General features: G+C 42.9%; 1 protein-coding gene across 1 annotated transcript in view; it reads left to right on the top strand.

Moving 5' to 3' along the window:
- The window catches only part of ZFR (zinc finger RNA binding protein), a 1,793,456-nt gene that overhangs the window by 74,536 nt on the left and 1,697,000 nt on the right, over positions 1-21,920 (top strand). Inside the window, exons 6-7 of the mRNA XM_044085369.1 lie at positions 10,294-10,567; positions 11,621-12,673. Coding sequence (XP_043941304.1) covers positions 10,294-10,567; positions 11,621-12,673 — 1,327 coding nt within the window. The remainder of the gene's footprint in view (positions 1-10,293; positions 10,568-11,620; positions 12,674-21,920) is intronic.

Below are 21,920 nucleotides of genomic sequence, written 5' to 3'. Positions count from 1 at the left end.
AGCCAAGAATTTATCCCCAAAATGAAACATCAGTCAGCACCTGTCACCCTGTCAGGTGGAACCCCTGGGACAAATTTGTGGTTTCCCATCCACTCTTCAAGGTTGCCCTTGAAGAGGGTCAGCAAGGTACTGTTTGACGTGTATGGGAATTCTATTCCAGAGACTGGGCATCCTCTGGGAGACAAACCTGTCTGTCCAGCAGGTTTTGCTGATGTCGCATATTAGACTCGGGGCTTTCAAGTGGATAATGCTGTAGGAATTGACTTTAGGATGTGGAGCATGTCTAGTAGGGCAGGGTCTGAGATTGCCTTGTAGGTGAGACACAGATCACCTGTGAACAATCTGTACGATACCGAGTAGAGTGAGAGTGATTTGAGCCTTGTTCGCACAGTGCAGGTGTTGAAGGCCATGGATTCTGTTTGTGAGGTGTTTCTGTGGTCTTTCCATTTGGTGCAGATGTTTGGAGAGGTGCATACCAAACTGGGCTTAATACTCCATTATTGGTCTAATGAGGAAGGAGTATAGAGCGGTAATAACCTCCTTTTTTTCTGGATGCAGTCCTTATGAGATAAACCAAGTAAAAGGCTTTTCTGACCACTGCCGCTACGTAATGGTCAAATGTGAGGGTATCAACCTGAGTACCTAGGTCTCTTACCACAGGTTGTATGCTTAGGGGTTGCTGTTGATGTGGTAATCAGTAGGTGCCATTTTTTGCATTTAGCTTGAGGCCATGAGTTTGGCACAAGTGATTTCTTGCTGTGAGACCCTATTGCACTATGTTAACATCATTTGGGGAGTCAGTGGCAACACACAACTTGCAGTCATCCACAAACTTGGTCAGCCACAGGCCTTTTGTCTTGCCTGGGCCTCTGAGAAGTAGATGCCAAACAGTAGGAGTCCCAGGATTGATCCTGGGGAACTCCACTAGTGACAGGTCTGCTATTGGAGGCATTGTATTCTGAGCACATTTTGGTGTTTTTAAAGTTTTTAGCTTCTGGTATTTAAGCCCCCAGTTGAGTGGTTTTCTGTTTGTTTGCATGTCTTGCAGCACCACACGTTGCCGCGCAGTTGTGCCTCATAGCTGGACAGATTTTTACAATTTTTCCCTTGGATACATTTCTAGGACATTATTGTAGTCCTCATCTTTAGTACATCTCCAGTCTAAGACTTGTTGCTAGTGAGCTGTGACCTATAAAACCACCAGCCTGAAACCCCGATGTTCATCGTGTTTCACTGTTGCAGTCATTACTCTTGGGTTATCCTGCTGGCAGGCTACCCGCAGTCGGCCTGAATTCCAAAGTCCTGGTCTGGCATCGGTTGCTGTTGCCTCTTTCCTGATGTCAGTGTGCCAGGGGTATAAAAGATGCAGCCGACGCCATTTTCTTCAGTCTTTCTTGCCGTGCGGTGCCTGAAGCAGAAGCAGTTCGCAGGTGACGGTCGGCCGACTCCTGAGATTTTCGTGTTCGAATTTCAGATCCGAAGTCTTCATTTAAAGCTAAGTACCCCGTTGGGGAAACTTTTTTCTTGATCCAGACCGATGTCAGAAAAAGTTAATAACTGTTTCTTGTGGGAAGCAAATACCTCATAAGGACTTCCATTCTTATTGTATTCCTTGCCTAGGCCCTGATCACGACGTTGGTAATTGCAGGTTTTGTGCTAGATTTAACCACCGCACTATTAAGCATCTGTATGATTTTGCATTTCATTACTTTGGCCGGAGATTTAATTACACAATGTCGTTGGATAGCCATCCGACTACCGCAATTCACAAGAAACACAAGGAAAAGGACAGGCATCCGAGGTACAAAACTGACAACGAGGCTTCTTCTAAGCCAGTCGCCGGTTCTCAGTGAGGTTTTTTCGCAGCCCCTGACGCCCGCTTCCTCAGAGCCGCAGGCCGCTTCCGACTCCCACGTGGAACAGACTAGGCCTCTGGAAACTCTAGGTATTGGACACTTGGAAAATATTCCTTCAGATGCGTCCAGAGCCACTGAGCAGGCATCGGCTTCTGAGGGTGTTTTCAGGCCTACACAGTTGCATATAAAACCGACTACAGCTTCAAAGGCAAAGACTAAAGCACCACTAAAGACAAAGAAACAAGTGCAGCTAGCCCATGGACATGCCTCCATGCCTAAAAAACAGATGCTCAAAATGGCCAAAGACCTAATTACTTTGATCAGGGGTTCCCATCCCCCTCCTGATAAGAGGCCTAGGCAAGAGACAGAATATGAATCTTCAGATCAGGTTTCCATTTCCTCTGACTCCTCTTTTGAACAGGAATACTCTCTCCCTCCTATGAGGATTCCGATGCTGAAGAATCTATCCCTTCAGCCCCCCCTCCTGAGGATTATTCTTTTGGGGAAACCCTGCATACCATGAGGGAGCACTTCCACTGGGAGAGCCAAGACTACTCAGAATCTAAGAAAAGGCTCACTACCTCAGCACAGGCCTCTTGCTATCCCTCCTGTTTTAGACATTGCAGATGATGTATTTTCAGAGTCCGGCCTGTCTCCTGACTCTTTATCCCGGTTTGCACCGGTTAAGCCAGATAGATACTACAAGGTCCCAGATTCACATCAATTTCTTTATAAAAACCCTGCTGCTGACCCAGAAACTGTTTCTCAGGATCCCAAATGGGGTCAAGGCTCCCACTGCAAAAAAACCCTATACCTTCTGATAGGAATTCAAGGGCACTGGACAGATGGGGGAAAAAGGTTTACACTTCCGCTACCTTGGCTGTGAGGGCTTTAAATTGTCAAGTTCATATGCTTAAATATCAGCAATACTTAATGTCACTGCTTAAACAGAAAATGTTAACAAATTCTGAATGTGCAGAAAATAAGGAAATGCAGGATTTATTGCATGCCACTGAACAAGTGGGAAAACATACTTTGCAATTTGGTTTTGATTCTCTGGAGGCCTCTTGCAGGGCCGCTGTTATGGGTTCTGTTATTAGACGACATGCTTGGTTAAAGGAACAGAATCTGCCTGATCATATTAAAGCAAAATTATTAGATGCTCCATTACAGCATGATACTTTGGTGTTAAAGCAGAAGAGGTGTTGAAGAAAATGAAGGACAAAGCGAAATCTATGCAGACAGTTAAGGATTTCTTACAGGTGCAGCCACCCAGATTTAGCAGGAACTGGCCTACAAAGAATTGGTCCTTTCCATTGTCAGACAGGCCACAAAGAGGCAGATACAGACGCTCCAGAGGCAGATCCCAGCCCCAAGGCTCATACAGGCCTAAACAATGGGGTGCTTCTATCTCCAAAAGCGGAGAAGACAAATCACAGCCATACAGGAAACAGTCCCAATGACTTTCCTCTGCCAGCACCAATCACTTATCTTTTGGCAGCCCCCTTAGGGGGAAAACTAGTATTTTTTTCACAGAATTGGCACGTGATCACCCAGGACAAATGGGTCTTGAACATAGTGTCTCAGGGCTACAGGTTCCATTTTTACACCCTGCCAAGGGCAAAAGGTATACCAGACCTGCCACACAATCAATGGGCAGAGGCACAAAAGCAAGTTTCATCCCTCATGGACATGAGGGCCATTCAGCAAGTAACAAAGCAAGAGCAGGGACAAGGATTTTACTCGAGACTTTTCTTGGTGCCCAGAAAGGACAAAGCCTGGAGACCAGTACTGGACCTGTTTATTCTAAACACATTTCTGGACTTCCAAAATTCAAAATGTTGACTCTGCAGCAGCTTCTGCCCATGCTGGGCAAGAAGGCTTGGCTTGTAAGTTTGGCCCTAAAAGAGGCATACCTGCATGGCCCAATCAGACAATCTTGCAGAAGATACCTCCGATTCATAGGTGGCTCAGTGCACTATCAATTGTCTGCAGTGCCCTTTGGCTTATCTACTGCACCCAGGGTCTTCACAAAATGCCTGGCACAAGTAATTGCATTTTGCAGATAAAGAGGAATTCAAATATATCCTTACCTGGACGACTGCCTTATTCAAGCAGAGAACAAGGACATTCTACTAAAGCATCTGGCATTTGTAAAAAGATTACTAATTTGCCTAGGGTACACAGTAAACGAAAATAAATCAAAACTAGTACCCTCTCAAGAGATAATATTCCTGGGTGCAAGCTTAAATACAACTGCCCAGATGGCTTATCTCACACCAGACAAATAAAGGCAACTGACTTCTTACTTCAAAATGTTGGCAACAAAGACCCCAGTTATCTGCAAGAAAAATTCTGCAGGCTTTGGGCTTCATGACATCATGCATTCTATTAATTCCATATGCCAGACTGCATATGAGGAAACTACAGTGGTATCTAAAAGGTGTTTGGACTCAACATTGCCACAGCCTGGAAACATTAATTACCCTCATTCCCTGCCTGCAACAGGAGTTTCGATGGTGGGCACAGGCCTGTCACCACAACAAGGGACAGCCATTCACTTTACCCACAGCCAGGCAGACACTAACGACGGATGCATCAGATTATGCCTGGGGGGCCCACATGGCAAGAAAATGTATTCAGGTCACATGGCCCGCAAGCCAGATGCATCTTCACGTCAATCAAAAAGAGATGCTAGCTGTTCAGAATGCCCTGACAGCTTTCAAGGATCTACTTCATCCAGGACAACTACTGATAAAGACGGACAATACTACAGTCATGTGGTACATAAACAAGCAGGGAGGCACACATTCCTACCCCCTTTGCAGACAAGCCATGACTTTGTGGGACACAGCATTGACTTATCAAGTTCACCTGCAAGCACAATTCCTGCCAGGAAAGATAAATACTCTGGCAGACTAACTAAGCAGAAACCTCATGGACCCCCATGAGTGGAAACTGGATCCACAAGTCTTCAGCATGATAACAAGGAAATGGGGATGCCCAGACATAGATCTATTTGCTTCCCCTCACAACTGCCAAATACAGAGATTCTGCACAAGGACTTATCACAAGCAAGCATGGAAAGTGGATGCCTTATCCTTCGGCTGGAAAAACTTAACAGTATATGCCTTTCCTCCACTGTCTCTCCTCCCCAAGGTACTCCTAAAGGTCAGACAAGAGAAGCCAAAAATAATACTGATTGCCCTAGACTGGCCACGCCAGCACTGGTACCCAATCCTAAAGAATTTGTCTCAAGGTCCAGCCTGGACATTGCCTCAGATTTCTCACTTACTGACCCAATAAAGCAATCAGATCCTGCACAGCCAACTCAGGACCTTAAATCTGGCAGCATGGCGGATAATGTAGCCATTCAGAACACTCCTCTCTCCAAAGCTGTGATGGATGTTATTTTGGAGGCCAGGAGGCCCAGTACCAGAAAATCTTATGCAGAAAAATGGAAGAGATTCTGTGCTTGGAACCAGGCACAAGGAATTGACACGTTTGTACCAAATATTCCTCAGATTTTACAATACCTAACTGAGATGGTGGACAAAGGCCTATCCTTTTCATCAATTAAGATCCATGCCTCTGCCATTTCAGCCCATTACAATACGGAACCACCTATCCTTTCTCATTCTTAATAAGGCAGTACCTCAGAGGGGCCAAAAACATAAGACCTCCAAGGAGAGCACCGATACCTGCATGGGACCTCAATTATGTCTTGGAAAAACTCACACTGCCTCCTTTTGAGCCAGCCTCAACAGCTGATATAAAATTCTTATCCTGGAAAATAGCTCTGCTCCTAGCAATAACCTCTGCAAGACGAGTCTTGGAGTTACAGGCACTCATGGCTGTGGAACCTTTTATCATTTTCCATCCAGACAGGGTTTCTCTGAGGACAAACCCAACATTTATGCCTAAGGTGGTGTCCAGTGTGGCCCTTAACCAAACCATTCACTTGCCTACCTTTTATCCAAACCCACAGAACAAGGGTGAGAGACTTCTGCATTCTTTGAACATACACAGACAGCTATGCTTCTACTTGGACAGAATTAAAGCTTTCAGAAAGACTGAGCAACTTTTAGTGGCATATGCTGCAGGATCACAAGGAAAGGCCATCTCAAAACAGACTTTCAAAATGGATAGGCCATCGCATTTGTTTCTGCTACTCACAACATGGCAAATCAGTGCCTAATGGCATTAGGCCACATTCAACCAGAGCAGCCACTTCAGCAGCCTTCCTCAGAGGAGTACCAACCAAAGACATCTTAGAGGCTGCAACTTGGAGTTCAGTGCACACTTTTACAAAGCACTACCACTTACCTCTCTACTCTAAATCCAGAGCAGGCTTTGCCACTGCAGTTCTGCAGGGCCTCATAGCCTCTCCTAATCCTATTTAGCCCCAGCCACCCATCCTCAGCTTTGGGATTCAACTCGAGTAATGACTGCAACAGTGAAACACGATGAACATAGTACAGTTGTTTACCTACCATAAATGTAGATGTTCGAGTGTATTCACTGTTGCAGTCCAGGTTATCCTCCCACCATCCCCCTTTCTTTTGCTGGGCCTTATCTGTACTTCTCTATTCTATACAACCTATGTGGTGTATTTGCTTGTAGATGAAGGAAATGTTTACTTTAGTGCATGCATGTTTATTGGCATAATTTTGTTTTTAGCCTACCCTTTTGGGGCACCTGACATCTGGGGCAATAAAAACTGAAGAAAATGGCATCGGCTGCATCTTTTATACCCCTGGCACACTGATGTCAGGGAAGGGGCGACAGCAACCGACACCGGACCAGGACTTTGGAATTCAGGCCAACTGTGGGTAGCCTGCCAGCAGTATAACCCAAGAGTAATGACTGCAACAGTGAATACACTCTAACATCTACATTTATGATAGGTACACAACTGTACTTTAGAAATACCCACCTACAGTGCACCTCCTAGATCAGTCCTGAAAGTACCCCCGTTGTAATAACAGTTCTTCAAACCTAGCATTTTATACAGTTGTACTACCATTGTTTCTCCTGCCAGCCTTGTTGACTTGCGTCTTCTGAGGCAATATAGCAACTGCCTAATGAACACTGACAACCCTCTACCAATAACTGTCTAGTACAGTGTGTAAGAGATGCATCTACACCAAGAATCTTGAATCCCTGCTCTCTCGCGCTCGAAACTGTAACACTGAAGAGGTTGTCAACTCGCCTACCAATACTTGTGCAAATAATACTAGTACTCATACACATAGCATGCATAGCATGCACACAACACATAAATCAACATATGTGGAGGTTCTCTTAAAGAAAAAAAAAACTTACTGAAACACTAGAGACCTCCAAAACAAAATACTGGTACAACTAACATAGTTCCCACAGCACCAAAGACACATAGCAACAACAGTCTCATCTACCAAGCCCTTAAGGTGTAACACTCAAAAACCAAATTTTCTTGCCATTGGAAACTCTCTAGTGAGACACCTGGACGTCCCACTCACCAGGTTAGATAAGGAGAAAGTCACAGTCATCTGCCTTAGTGGTGCAAGGTTTCGTCAGATCACACATGCACTCAGGTCCTTTGACAAGTGCATTTATGACTCTGTTATAGCGCATGGTAGAGTGAACGACCTGCGATTTACCTCGCTGGACTATATGAAGTGAGACATACTTAAGCTCTGAGTATGTGTCCCAGACAAGTATGTCCCTAGCCTTGAGTAGCGTATTCCTCTTAGAATGATGCCACAGTATAAACAAAAAATTATCAGTTTCAATAATTGGCTTAGTTTGTAGTGTCATTCAAAGGGGCTCCAGTTTCTGTTAGCCTGGGATGACATGGTCGACAAATCTCACTGCTTTGCAAGAGATGGTTTGCATCTGGCACCACTAGGCTTTCGGCTGCTGGCAAAATTTCTTGCCTCCCCCATAGCTCCTTTTTAGGCAAGGTCTCAAAAACAAAATTGCCGACATTAAAATTGCCAACTGGAACAAAATAAGGGTTATGCTGCTAAATGCTAGGAGCTTAAACCAAAAACTGCACACATTGGAAGCACTCTTGTCACTGGAGGATGTAGATGTCTGTGCACTCACAGACATCTAGTTCAGGGCTTCAGGGAGTTCCCTGGCCGTGCAAGGCTACAGTGCCGTCCACATTTTCAGACTGTAAAATGAACGTGTGAAAACCAAAGAAGGCGGTTTTTCTGTTTGTATTGGAGATAGATTCACCTCCCTACTAGTTAGGAGAACTCCATGGAGTTGCTCCAAGTTCATATTACTGTGGGTAAGACACCCTTTCAAGTCATAGCTAATTGTAGAGCCCTCTCTATGGATCATGATGTGCACGAGGCCTACTTGAGCAAACTGGAGTCGATCCAAATATTGCTAAACACTCTGATCATGGGGGATTTCAATTATCCCACCATCAACCTGGAAACCTACTCTAGCCCTAACTCACTAGCGCAAACGTTCCTTGACTTTAACTCAGATGCCCTGGAACAAGTTATTCAAACCCCAACAAGAGGAACACGTACTAGATCTGGGCCTAACCAACATGACAAACAGATGCACCACCATAACTATTGGACCATCATTAGTCAAATTTGACCACATCAGTTGTCCTCGAACTGGCGCTAACCACAGAACTCACAAAAGGCGAAGTCGGGCTAAAAAAACTTCACTAAAGCAAACTGTACCCACCCTGGGGGAAGGTATAAACACCTTCCAGGCCCCACCCCCAGCTGGAAGTGGTAACTACACCAAAGCTTACACTAAAGCACTGTACAGTCACTTATGTAAGTATATAGACTAGGCTTTTCAAATGAGAATTAAAGCCAGAGCCCCAAGTAAAACAAGCTGCCGTGGTGGACATCCAGCATCAACAAACTTTACTACAAACTAAAAAAAATTGCTGTCTAAGAAAACTAAAGTGAGGCCTAACAATGGAAAAGCACCCTCGTCAGCCTCAGTGAGCAAGTAAGACAATATGTCAAATTCTCTAAGGGTAACTTTTGAGAAAAATTTAGCAATCACAGCCAAGGATAGCCATAAGGCTTTTTACAGATACATATGTAGCCTAAAAGGTAGGACCTAAGCATGTGCCAAACTAGTGACTAACGGTATCTCACAAACTTATCCCACAGTGATACCAAACCTGCTAGCAGGCAGATTAGTTCTATCACAAACCTTGCCCCCCCCCCCATTCTACATATCCAAAGAGCAGGTCATCAAAGCCTTGTCTAAGGCAAAAAACAGAGACTCTATGGAACCAGGTGGCATCCAGTGCTGTCTTCTGAACAAACTAAAACATGAACTAGCATCTCCATTAAGTATCCTATTCAGTCACAACCTAACCACAGGCTTTGTTCCTGCAGAGTGGAGAAAAGCAACAGTTATTCCCCTCCGCAAAGGTGACTTAGCAACATACCCAGGGAATTATAGACCCATAAAGTCTGATCAGCCTTCTCAGTAAAGCTATGGAACATATCATTATGGACCTCATAAATAAAGACAAGTGACCTCCATGCCCTGGATCCAACCCAATTTATCTTGTCTGTTAAACCTGGTGGATTTCTTTGAAAATGTGATCAGGGCCATTGATGAGGGCATATCTGTGCACACAGCATTCCTCGACTTGGCAAAGGCCTTTGACACAATCCTACACTCAAGCATTACCAATTATACTTGGCAAACCGTGTAAACCCCTGTGTTGTAAGATGGATTACCATCTGGCTCACAAACCGGTCACACACTATCAGAGTTGGTGACTCCATATCAACTAGCAGACCTGTCACCAGCTGGGTGTCACAAGGGTCAGTGCTGGGCCCCCCTACTGTTTGGTATATACTTTTCAGAAGTTCAGGCCAAAATTAGGGGGCTGTGACTGACTAAGTTTGCTGACTACTACAAACTGAGTGCAATTATTAAATCCCCAATTGATGTCGGTATACTTCAGGAGGGTAAAAACCAAAGTAAAGGCACCAGCACTTCCAAAACCAATAAACCAATAAAACAGTGCTAGGAAACGTTGAAACTCGGTTCAAACAGTTTATTCCACAAACTTTTAAAACCAATGAATCGGCCAAGGCAAACGATAACTTGTATTAACGCTCTTATAACAACAGTACAGTATGCGTTTTCGTCCTTGTACATAGGACTTCATCAGACAAATCACATTAATTAATTACAAGCTTTAAATCTCAGACAAATCACATTAATTAATTAATATGATGGTGAGTCTTATAGTATGAAAATTGAAAGATTGAATAATTTGTTAACCAAACACAGAATACTTAGTATTGAAAATGCTTATCTGAGGGAATGTTTACAAAGGGAGATAGTCCCTAAAGGATTAAGGGTATATAAATACCCTAATAATGTGCAGATTGGCTCTCATTTTCATAAATGTTTAATTGATGTTTTTAATAAATGTGGTTTAGAGGTCATGAAGTTAATCATAATTGAAAATGAAAATAAGCAAAAGGAACTGGGAGGGGAAATTGAGTTATTGGACACTTGCATCACTACTGATTTAATTCATGGTATTAAGGAAGAAAAAGACAAATACCTTCAAATGAGAAAAGAAATAGATAGGAAATGTGATGAGGTAATTCAGCGAAAGGTGGGTAAATTAAACAGAGATGTAAATGAGTATGAAAACCACACTAATTACCCTAAACCAGCATATCAGGGCAATAAGAATAATAATTTTAAAGGTACATGGAATAATAAAAGTAACAATATTCATAATTATAATAATATACAAGGGACTGAGGGAGACAATAGATGGTTTGGAGACAGTTATGAAGTAGAATTTCCACCATTAGGGGGAAGGGGAACATCATATGAAAGTAATTTCAACTACAAAGGAAATTTTCAGAATCGAGGGGGGAGAAGGGGGAGGGGGAGATATATGTAGATACCCCCACCCTAGGTCAAAATGATCCAAACATGGAAATAATAGTGCATGATGAAGTGAAAAATACTTACAACAATTTCACTATCTATAATTTTAGTAGTTTGATACTGAACCCTAACCATTTTTCATTACTTAGCAAAGGTTTGAAATATATTCCTAATAGGAGAGGAGATATGACACGTACCATCCTAGATGTCAAGCTTTTCATGAGGAAAATCAATTTGGAAATAATGGCTGTTAGGGCTGGTTTTAAAAGGGAAGGAATAGGAGAAGGTGTTTTAAAGAGAAAGTCAATTTTTAACCCTCCGTTAATGCCCCAATTAAAGAATTTTGAGAGTTTAGTGGTTGATTCAGTCAGAAATAATTGTAATAAAGGTTGGGTTCACTATAATCTAAATAAGGATGAGACACAGGTTTTAAATAATTTAAGTAGTAATACCTCATTGAGGATCATGAAACCTGATAAGGGTGGGGGAATTGTCATTATGGACAAAATTTCATATGAAGGAAAGTTGAATACTATACTGAGAGATGATCATAAGTATGGATTGGTATCCCTAAACGAAATCAATATAGCCTATCAAAAAATTGATGTAATTTTACAAGATTTAGTGATAAAGTAATAGATGACAAAACTTTCAGATATCTGGAAGTCAAGAAACCTAAAATAGCTAATATATTTGGGATACCGAAAATTCATAAGAATATGAAAGACCCCCCCCCCCCCTTAGACCCATAGTTTCAGCTGCAGGGTCTAAGACTGGCCCACTAGCAAAGTTTGTTGATTTTAAAACCAAGCATATTTGGATTAAAAATAAGTTGATTTTGAAAGATTCCTTGGACTTCTTAGGTGTAATAAAACAGGATATGTATAGAGAAGATTTACTATTCACAACTATAGATGTCATTGATTTGTTTGGATGTATTCCCTTTACTGAGGGGATGGATATGTTTGAACAGATGGTATTCAGTGATGAAAATCTGAGGTTGGAAGACAAAATAGCAAGTGTGACACTTATGGACACCGTCTTAAAATATAATTTTATTATGTTTGATGGTGAATACCACCAACAGAAGACGGGTGTAGCCATGGGGGCAGTATGTGCCCCCACATTTGCCAATATTGTCCTAGCCAAATGGGAGGAACAATTTATTGTCAACTGTAGATTTAAGGAATGTTGGACAAAATATTACAGATTTTTAGATGACATAGTTATTCTATGGACAGAGGGCCAAGAAAAATTCTTAGAGTTCATGGAATACATCAATCAAACCACTACATTTTTGAAATTCACATATACTATAAATATGGATTTATTGAAATATTTGGATATAGAAATATATAAAGAAGATGGTAAATTTCAGAGTAAGGTTTTTAGAAAAGATACATATGTGAATTCATTCCTACATTATGATAGTGCTCATCCCCTTTATAGTAAGAAAAACATAGTGAAAGGACAGTTTGTAAGGGGCTCAAGGATGACATCAAGTGATATGGATTTTCAAGAAGAATGTAAGACCTTAACTAATATGTTTTTAGAACGTGAATATCCTTTAGACTTTATTGAGAAGTCAAGGAAGGAGGTAGAGATGGGTAGGATGGGTAGGTTCAGACCAATTTTGGAAAGGGGTAATGATACTAAGGTGGAAACGGACATACATATTAATGTTAGTAAGAATAATAAAACTGAACAACCTAACTATATGAGGAGTTTGGTAGTTGACTATAATAACTCCAATTTTAAATTGAAAAAAATTTTTAAAAAGGAATGGAGTAAATTCAGCTCTTTGACTGATATTGAAGAAATAACTAAAATGGAACCAAAATTTGTGTATAAAAACCCACCAAATATAGGCAAGATTTTGGAAAGGAGTAGTGGAATAATAATAAAAGGAAACAAAGGTAAGAATGGGACATATAGATGTGGCAGATGTCAACAGTGCCCATACATTATTAATAAGGAAGCAATTTATGTTGAAAGTAGAAGGAAATGGCTCAAAAGTAGAAAGTATCATAATTGTGAAAGTAAAGGGGTCGTTTATATTGCTATTTGTCAGAAATGTCAGTCGTTTTACGTAGGTAAAACGGAACGATGTTTAAAAAGGAGAATATATGAACATAATTATGACATTCTGAAAGCTAAGAATACAAATGCTTTATATAAACATACCACTACTTGTCCTGAATATAAGTTTCATTTCTTTGTTCTTGATCAAATTTTGCCAGATATTAGGGGTGGGTTATGGGAAGAAATTTTAGAAAGTAGGGAATTATGGTGGCAGGTTTATTTAGATTCCAACACTAAACCAGGAATGAATGACTTCCTAACCATAACACCCTTACTTAAAATAAGAGCTAATAAGCTCTAGTGTATTTATTACAAAGGACACTAGAGGGCACCAATTAATTCACATATACCAGTCCCTAAGCATAAAACATAAAAAATAAAATGTTTAAAGTTTTTTTAAGGAAGTTTTTTAAAGAAGTTTTTTAAAAAAAAGTTTTTAAATAAATATTCATCATTGTATGTATAATTAATTAATTATTTATTTAAATATTTATTTATATATATATTTATGTATTTTATATTAAGAGAAGAATATCATGACAGTTTTTAAATGAGAGTAAATAATCTATGTATTTGAAGCAATCATGCACATTTCCCTGATAGGCATTAATATTCATGAGCATATGTATTCTGATGGGTTGGTTTGAAATATCAAAGAAAGGTCTATGGACAATTTATACAAGTAAATTGTTTGATTCACTATTTAAAGCTTGTAATTAATTAATGTGATTTGTCTGATGAAGTCCTATGTACAAGGACGAAAACGCATACTGTACTGTTGTTATAAGAGCGTTAATACAAGTTATCGTTTGCCTTGGCCGATTCATTGGTTTTAAAAGTTTGTGGAATAAACTGTTTGAACCGAGTTTCAACGTTTCCTGGCACTGTTTTATTGGTTTATACTTCAGGAGGGTCTCAAACAGACCAAAGACTGGTTTCTTAGTCATGGTGTCAAACTGAATGCAAAGAAATGCATCATTCCATTAGGTAAAAACAATGTCCTGTCATGTTATCAAATTAACAACAATACTCTGTGTACCTATGAAGTGGTAAGAGATATGGGATCGCAAGTAGACTGCGACCTTAACTTTGATCACCATGTGTCTACTGTAGTAAGGAAGACTTTCTACATAGTACATTTGATAAGCAAAGGCATCACCTCTACAGCAAAGGAGGTTGTAACCTCTGTATACTCGTCACTAGTCAGGCCCATAATTGAGTATAATGCCCCTTTCTGCATGTACTGTACAAAGCACCTGCAGCAAATGGAGAGACCTCAGAGTTTTCCAAGAAGATAAGGGATTCCAGCACGTGCCTTACACAGACCCACTAAAGTCCCTTTCACTATACTCAGTATCGTATAGACTTCTTGGGGGAAGACTTATGCCTGGCTTACAGAGCAATCTCAGACCCAAACTTTATGAATTTGCTGCACATCTGTAAATCAAAGTAGACTAGAGTTACTCGTTCCAGGGATGTAAATATGGCCTGTGACTTGTATAGGACATGCTGGAGGGTCAGATTTGTCTCCCAGCGTCTTTGGAATAGACTGCCAATTCATGTGAAACAGAGCACCTCTACAACACTGTTAAAAAGGAACCTGGACAAGTGGATGGGGCACTAAATTCTTACTGGGGATAACTCCCACAACCCTCCTGGACATGAGCAGTCATTTGTAATAATAAATACAATCCTGGGTATTGACTAGAGTATTGATTTCTCCTCAGAATAATTAGTGACATAACCTCCAGTAATTAAAACAAGATTAGGAGGAGTACAGTGGGAATTAGTGGGAACATAGAATGAGGCAAAAAGTGGCACAATACAATGAACTGTGCACATTCCTACTCAATGTATTCAGTCTTGGCACATGCATGGCTAGGCTTAAAAAGGCCCTTGTGGTTGTTAGCCTAGTAGACTCATATGAACCATATATAAATTATAAAACTGTTAAAGATGCTTGGTGTATGTATAAATAAAAATAAACTTAAAGGTTTTGATGTATGGGAAATATAGAAGATATATAGTTAAACGTAAAGTTTATAGATATGCTAGGAATAGTATTTGGATCAAATGATCGTAAGAAAAAACAATAAGAGAAAATTTCACAGAAATTAAGATATGTGCACATTTTCAAAGTAGTCATAAATTGTCATACAAGGCAAAAGTGTATTTGATAAATTCTATTTGTTTAGGCAAGTTAACATATGTAGCAAGTGTTTATATGATTCTGATCAACTATGAAAAAGAAATAATATCCATTATATTTTCGATCATATGGGGGTCTAGATTAAATCCAGTTAAAGGTGGGATTTTGTATTTAAGGAAAGGTGAAGGGGGGATTAGGGTTAATTAACCCAATTGTTCATGCGGCTTCATTGAATTTGTATAGGGCCTTAGTAAGTTACAAAAAAGAGAATAGGAATTTGACAGACTAAAGTTTGTATGATGCGTGTTTTGCGGGGAAAAATGAGGATAGAGAAAAGATGGAAAAGTGATATAAAGGAATATCAAAATTTTCATATGGAAATTAAATGTGAACATCGTTGAAAAAAAAAAAAGAAACAATAGTATTTGAATATTATGAAAGAACATTGTTTCATTTTTCCTTGAAAACATTTAGAGAGAGAGAAACAATTGCTATTAAAATGAGATTTAGGTGGTGTAACAATATATATGAATGTAATGATTTTTTCTGGAGATCATCAGTAGGTAAATAACCTGTTAAAGCTAATAGGCCTTTTAAAAGAAAGCAAGAAAGAATATGTATTCATTGTGGGAACTTGAAACAACAGAACATGTGTTTTTGAAATGTTCTAGAATAAAGAAGTTATGGGAAGAAATATGTAAAAACAAAATGAAAGGTTTTGCAAAGGTTGAATACTTTAAACATGGGCATGTTTGAATATAGGTGTTATGGTAAAAAAGTAAAACAAATTGATTAAAATATTTTTTATTCTGTGGACATTATGGACTGAGAGACTAAATATCCATTTACAATTTAAACTTTACTTCATTATTAGAAATCTTGGAAAGTATATTTTTGGGTTTGAAAAAAAGGTGGAGGGAGTGTTTAATAAATTATTCTGTACTGTACAAAGGTGTAAGTAATGTAAATATCTAGTATGTAGATAATGCATATAAGTGGTGATTATCAGTAAAGAACCCCTACTCTTTTCAGTAGATGTCATGGGTTCTTTTACGTCCACCAGAGCTACCACCAACTTAAGCAGGTGGGGCCATGGTTTAACTTCTCATCTGAAGGTTAGCTCAACAACCCCTTGTGCTTCACTGCAGTTTCAGCAGTTGCTGTATATGATGCGGGAATGGAGTCCACAACCTTCTGTACTGTGGGCAAGTGCGCTATCTGTTGCGTGTGATAACTCTTTCCTGCATTGTGTCCGCATTCCAGGGAAGTGGATGTTGATTATGGATTTGACTGGCTTGGTTTGGCATGTTACAGTATTCAGGCTTTTTAGGGGATTTCTGAGCTTACTTGTTGGGGGGTAGGTGCTTTCTGTTCAGACTTTTCCCCTTTGGTTTTATTGCAGCTTTTTGGATGGTTTCCAGGTCTCACTGGTAATGGTATTACTGAGTTTGAAGGCTGTCCGTAATTTCTCTGTCACACTACTGTTTGTAGCTCTTGTCTCACAACCAGCTTGTGTAATACTGGTGATTTGGTTATTTTTTTTCTCCTAGATTTGCTGGTGTTTTTCATGCTGTAGATGAAGTTTGGCTGGGTTCCCATCCAAGAGGAAGGTAGTGTTCGAGGCAGAGTTAGATGCTGACAAGAAGAGGGTGTAAAATTCAGGGTTTGGAAAACCTTAATATTCTTTCAGTGTATTATTCTAAACAGCTGTCAGCCAAAAAGTTCTTAAGGATTCTTGGGTATACATCAGTGAGCATTCTGATGTCTCAGTGATGTAAGACTTCCAGAGAGAAAATAGGAGAGAAATTTGTTAAACAAGTAATCTGAAGTAGTTAACTTCATTTTATTTTCAACCTGTGGGTCTTCGGATCCATATCGGATCCGAGCCGACAACTTCTCAAGCATCTGCTCCAAGCTCCTCCCTGTTACCCATAATACACCACCATCTACTACCTTCCCTCAGATCTCATTTGCCGCTTCATGCAACAGCATCGTGATCTCCGTAGCTCTGAGCTTTCAGTGGTACTGTAACTGCTTTTCGGATTGTTTTAGTGAGTTTCAATGAGTTAGTTTCCCTTTTCCTCCCCCTCGCTAGTTTGCCAGTTTACAAAAAAAAAAAAAAAAAGAGGTAGTTTTCCTTTCCTTCCTTAGCGTGTGCGTGGTCAGGCTAGGTTTTTTTTGGCGACTGGGTGTTTGTTTTGTTTTTGCTGTGATGTCTGATCAGCCTAAACCAACTTTTAAAAAATGCACAGCATATGGCCATAAGCTTTCACCAGTGGATGGCCGCACTCTGTTTGTTGTTTGCTTGGGCATTTCCCACTGGTCCGTCCAATGCAGCATTTGTGCAGGTTTCAGTCCGAGGGCCCTAAGAGATGGGCTAAACTCGTGGCTAAAGACCTGCTTCCAGCGTTGATCTTAGACTTGTCAATGGTTATGACCTCGACTACTTCTACTGCAGCTCCTGCTCAACCCCCCCCCCCCCCCTGGCTGGGACACACCCTCCCATTAGACCTGCTGAAGGGGATGTTATTAAAGGAAGGGACAAAGACATAAAGGACAGACAAAAGGATTCAGAGAGAAGGAGGGATAAGGAAAAGAAAGAGGATAGGCCCCGTAAGAGGTCTCATGATCAGGAGGCCTTGCTTCGCCCACCTTCAAACGTTTCTAGACCTGTTTCTCCTTGGCTCCACTCCCCCAGATTTTCCCCGGAACCTATGGAACCTTCTTCCAGATCCTCCCATTGACCAGCTAGATCCGAGTCGGTTGCATCCTCTCGCTCGACTTTGAGTCTTTCAGAAATGGACATGGACAGGATGATGAGGCGGTTCATTCAGACCCAAATCCAGATGGGAGTCTTGCCAGGCCCCTCTCCTTCTGGAGGGGGACCTCGATGCCTTTCTTCCACCCCGATCCGGCCTTCAGTTTCGGGGTACATGGATCCGAGGATCTTCGGAGCCCTGGATTCGGCGCCATTGGTTCCACCAACCTCGACTCCGGCGATTACCTTGAGTTCCTCGAATCCGAGCAGCTCTGTGGGCCGAGGACTGGGAGTCGGACCCGAGGGGATGGATGTGTCTCCGGCTCCGACCTTGTCGGATCCAGGCCGTTCCTTCAGAGTTCCGGTTACCTTAACCATGGCTCCAGTCCTCACGATGGACCCGGGGAGAGCTTCCTCCTTGTTGGACTCTGAGGAGGTTTGCTGTCCTTCAGCGTTCGACGTGGTGGAGAGGGTTCTCTCCCAAGGATCGAGACCCCAGCCTATTCCTTTGGATTCTGCCCAGACTCCCTTGGACTCGGTTGCGACTCCCTTCATCTTGTCTCAGGGACAGCCCGTGCTAGAGGAGCACCAGGCGGTTCCCCTGGAAGAACTCCCCACTGCTCGCGAGCCCTCTTCAGAGAGTCCCACTGAGAAGGGGCATCGTAAGCACATGTGCAAAAGGATGCACTTGGGACTCCCCTGAGTCGCTCACCGAGGACACTGATTTGGATGAAGGAGAAGGTTCTCCTAGGTCACCTCCCAAGGATGTCTTCTTTGGAGACATCATGGAGATCCTCTGCCAGAGGGGAGGTTGGTCAGCCCCAAAACCTTCGGACAGATCAGTGTTCCTGGAGGCTTTTGGCATGGGCCCATCTACTTCCTGGGTGTCCCCGCCGGCGGATCCTTTAGTGGATCTTGTCACCACTTGGGCATGGAAGGAGCTGGACACCGTAGAGCCAATACCAGATCACCCGGATAAAATTCTCTCTCCACCGTCTGACAGACCAGCCTGCTATAAAGGATCTCCTGTGGACCCTATGGTGGTTGCAGCAGTCACCAAGAAGGAACTGGCTGAAGAGAGTTCCTCGGTCCACCCTCCGGATAAGGAATCCAGGACTGTGGATCGATTTGGGAATAGAGTGTATTCTTCATTGACCTTTTCCATCCAAGTGCTGAACTACTTGGCACACGTCATACGACTGCAGCGGGATCTAGTCTAGGAGTTAGCCAAGTTGCCCCCAGAGTCTTTGTCGCAGGAGAATAAGCATCTGTTCTCCGCGAAGGTGTCTACTCTGAAGTCAGTGTCGAACACGTCCATGCACCTCCTTCCTCATGCTACTGAAGGAGCAGCTAGGGCAGCTGGGTCTGGCGTTGCTGTGAGGCGACACACTTGGCTCAGACTGTCAGGTTGAGGACCGCTTCAAGGCGTCTTTCACGAATGCCCCCTACGATGGTTCTTCTCTCTTTGGGAAGAACATCTGTGACACCCTAGTCCAGAGTGAGAAAGACGGGAAGACCTTGTCTGCTGTCGGAATCCGCTTCTTTAACCCTCAAAGATCCTTTTCCGGAATCAGAGAGGGCAAAAGAAGATGTTCTGGAAATCTCAGTTTTCCCCGGATTCTCTGGACAACTCGTCCCCTAGAGGCAGAGGGGGACTTGATGGACGCCGGCTCAGAGACAGAGGGGGTCTGAGGAACGTTGGGTCTGAGGAGCCCTTCTCTGACAGGCCTGCGCAGCACCCCTGAGGGGTTGCCCGACTGCCGTACTCTGGAATCAGTCAGGGGAAGATTATCATTGCACCCGGCAGCATGGGAGTCATTAACTGCAGACCGGGTGCTACAAATAATATTCAGAGGTTACACCATCCCGTTTGTTGCCTTTAGAATCGGACCAAAGCGCCTCCCAGATGTCCCACCCGCTCAAAGGGAGACGGCAGTGCTAGAAGTTTCCAAGCTGCTTCAAAAATGAGCCATCGAACTGCCCCGCCCCCCCCCGATCAGTCCGGGTTAGGCATTTACTCCAGGTTCTTTTTAGTGCCAAAAAGGATGGGGGCCTCAGACCCATTTTGGACCTGTCAACCTTAAACCTGGCTGCTGCCAAACAGAAATTCCAGATGGTCACCCTGCAGTCCATTCTACCTTCTCTTTGAGAATGCGACTGGATGTGTTTGATAGATCTCCAGGACGCTTACTACCACATCAAGATGCACAGAAACTCCAGGAGATTTCTTCACTTCCAGTTGGGAGCCAGTCCTTTCCAGTTCCGAGCCCTACCATTCGGTCTCACCACAGCCCCCAGGGTGGTTTACTAAGGTAATGGCAGGTAGTAGCTGCTCACCTGAGGCTTCAGGGGATTCGGGTATTCCCTTACCTAGATGATCGTCTCCTCGCTGCTTCCACTAAGCATCTTTTTTGCCAAGCCAGGGATTTCTTCCTACATCTTGCAGCCTTTTTAGGGATTACAGTCAACGTTCCCAAGTCACTCTTGAATCCTGTACAGATCTTAGACTTCATCAGGGCACGGCTGGACACCCTTCAGTTGAAAGTCTTCCTAACTCTAGACAGGGTGTAGAATCTAAGGGCTCCTGTCTCACTGATCCTTGGCCTCAGATTGCCGATGGCGGCGGATGTTCTCAGAGCCTTGGGGTCTATGGCTGCTGCAATTTATCTCCTCCTCTGTGAGCGTTTTCACATGCGGGTTCTAGAATGGACTCTAGCTGTACAGTGGTCTTGGTTGGATCTCCCCATGGAAGACTCAATTCATAGCAGCAAAGCCTGCAGGGCGTCACTTCTCTGGTGGGTCCAGTCACCGGAGGTTGTAGCAAGGCACCCCTTTGTTCCATCCACAGCCCAAGCCACAGTGACCACGGATGCCTCCCAGCTAGGGTGGGGGGGGGGCATTATCTGGGAAGGATGGTCCAAAGCACGTGGTCCCAGATCGAGACCAGATTGCACATCATTGTACTGGAGATGAGAGCAGTGTTTTTAGCATTGCAGGCTTTCCACACTGTTCTTCCTCTGGGAACTATTGCAATTCAGTCACACAACATGTCTGTTGTCTGGTACATCAGCAAACGGGGAGGAACCAGGTCTTACCCTCTGTGTCGTGAGGCCATGAGAGTTTGGGAGTGGGCGATCTCCATCCGTCGGTTTCTGATTGCAACGCACATCCCGGGATGCTCCAACATTTTAGCGGACAAACTGAGTCGGGCTATTCTGATGGCATATGAGTGGTCTCTGAAGTAGACAGTAGCGGAGCAGATCTTCCTTGCGTGGGGTCAGCCTTGGTGCACTCTCTTCACATCTCCTTCCAACACGAAGTGCAGTGAGTTCTTTGCTCTGATTCCTTCACAGGGAAACCCCCCAGAGATGCACTAGTCCATGCTTGGCCTCCCGGGCTTCTGTATGCTTATCCCCCGTTACCACTCATTCCGAAGTTTCTTCAGAAGGCTTGTCCACTGGGGTGTAAGGTGATCCTCATTGCCCCATTCTGGCCTTGTCAGGTTTGGTTCCCCTTCCTCTGGTCTCATATTCTAGCTCCTCCTCGGATTCTAGATCCCTGCCCGGATCTCATTTCTCATCTCTCTGGCATCTGTCCGCCCAACCTGGACAGTCTCAAGCTGACAGCTTGGTTGCTCCAGTTCCCTTAATTGGTAGGACTCCCATTCTTTCGTCATCACTAAAACTATTCTGGTGGCTGCTCACAAGTCTTCCACCAGGAAGATTTACCGCAGTAAATGGAAACTATTTTCTATTTGGGCATCTCTGACAAAGCTGGACCCTTTTACGGCCCCTGTATCCACGGTCCTGGATTTCTTAGCCAGCATTTTTCAACCTTTTCTTCCACTGTGAAAGTCCAACTGGCAGCTATTTCAAATTTTCATGTTGGCGAGAACTTGAATGCCCTGGCCTCTTCCAGATTGTGTAAGGCTTTTATTAAAGGCACTTTTCTTTTATGCTCTCCAGTTAAGAATCCTGTTCCTCCTTGGGACCTTACTTTGATTCTTCGGGCCTTGGTTGCTCCCCCCTTTGAACCTGCAGCTTCCGTGGATTTAAAGTTTCTGTCCTGAAAGACAGCCGTCCTAGTGGCTATTACTTTGGCTAGGAGGGTTTCTGAGCTTCAGGCCTTGTCTGCTGTGCCCCCTTATTCGATCTTCCATAAGGATAGGGTTTCT

The sequence above is a fragment of the Protopterus annectens genome, chromosome 1.part1 (assembly GCF_019279795.1).
Source record: "Protopterus annectens isolate FY-2018-M chromosome 1.part1, PAN1.0, whole genome shotgun sequence".
Taxonomy (NCBI): domain Eukaryota; kingdom Metazoa; phylum Chordata; order Ceratodontiformes; family Protopteridae; genus Protopterus; species Protopterus annectens.
This window is presented reverse-complemented; position numbering and strand designations above follow the sequence as displayed.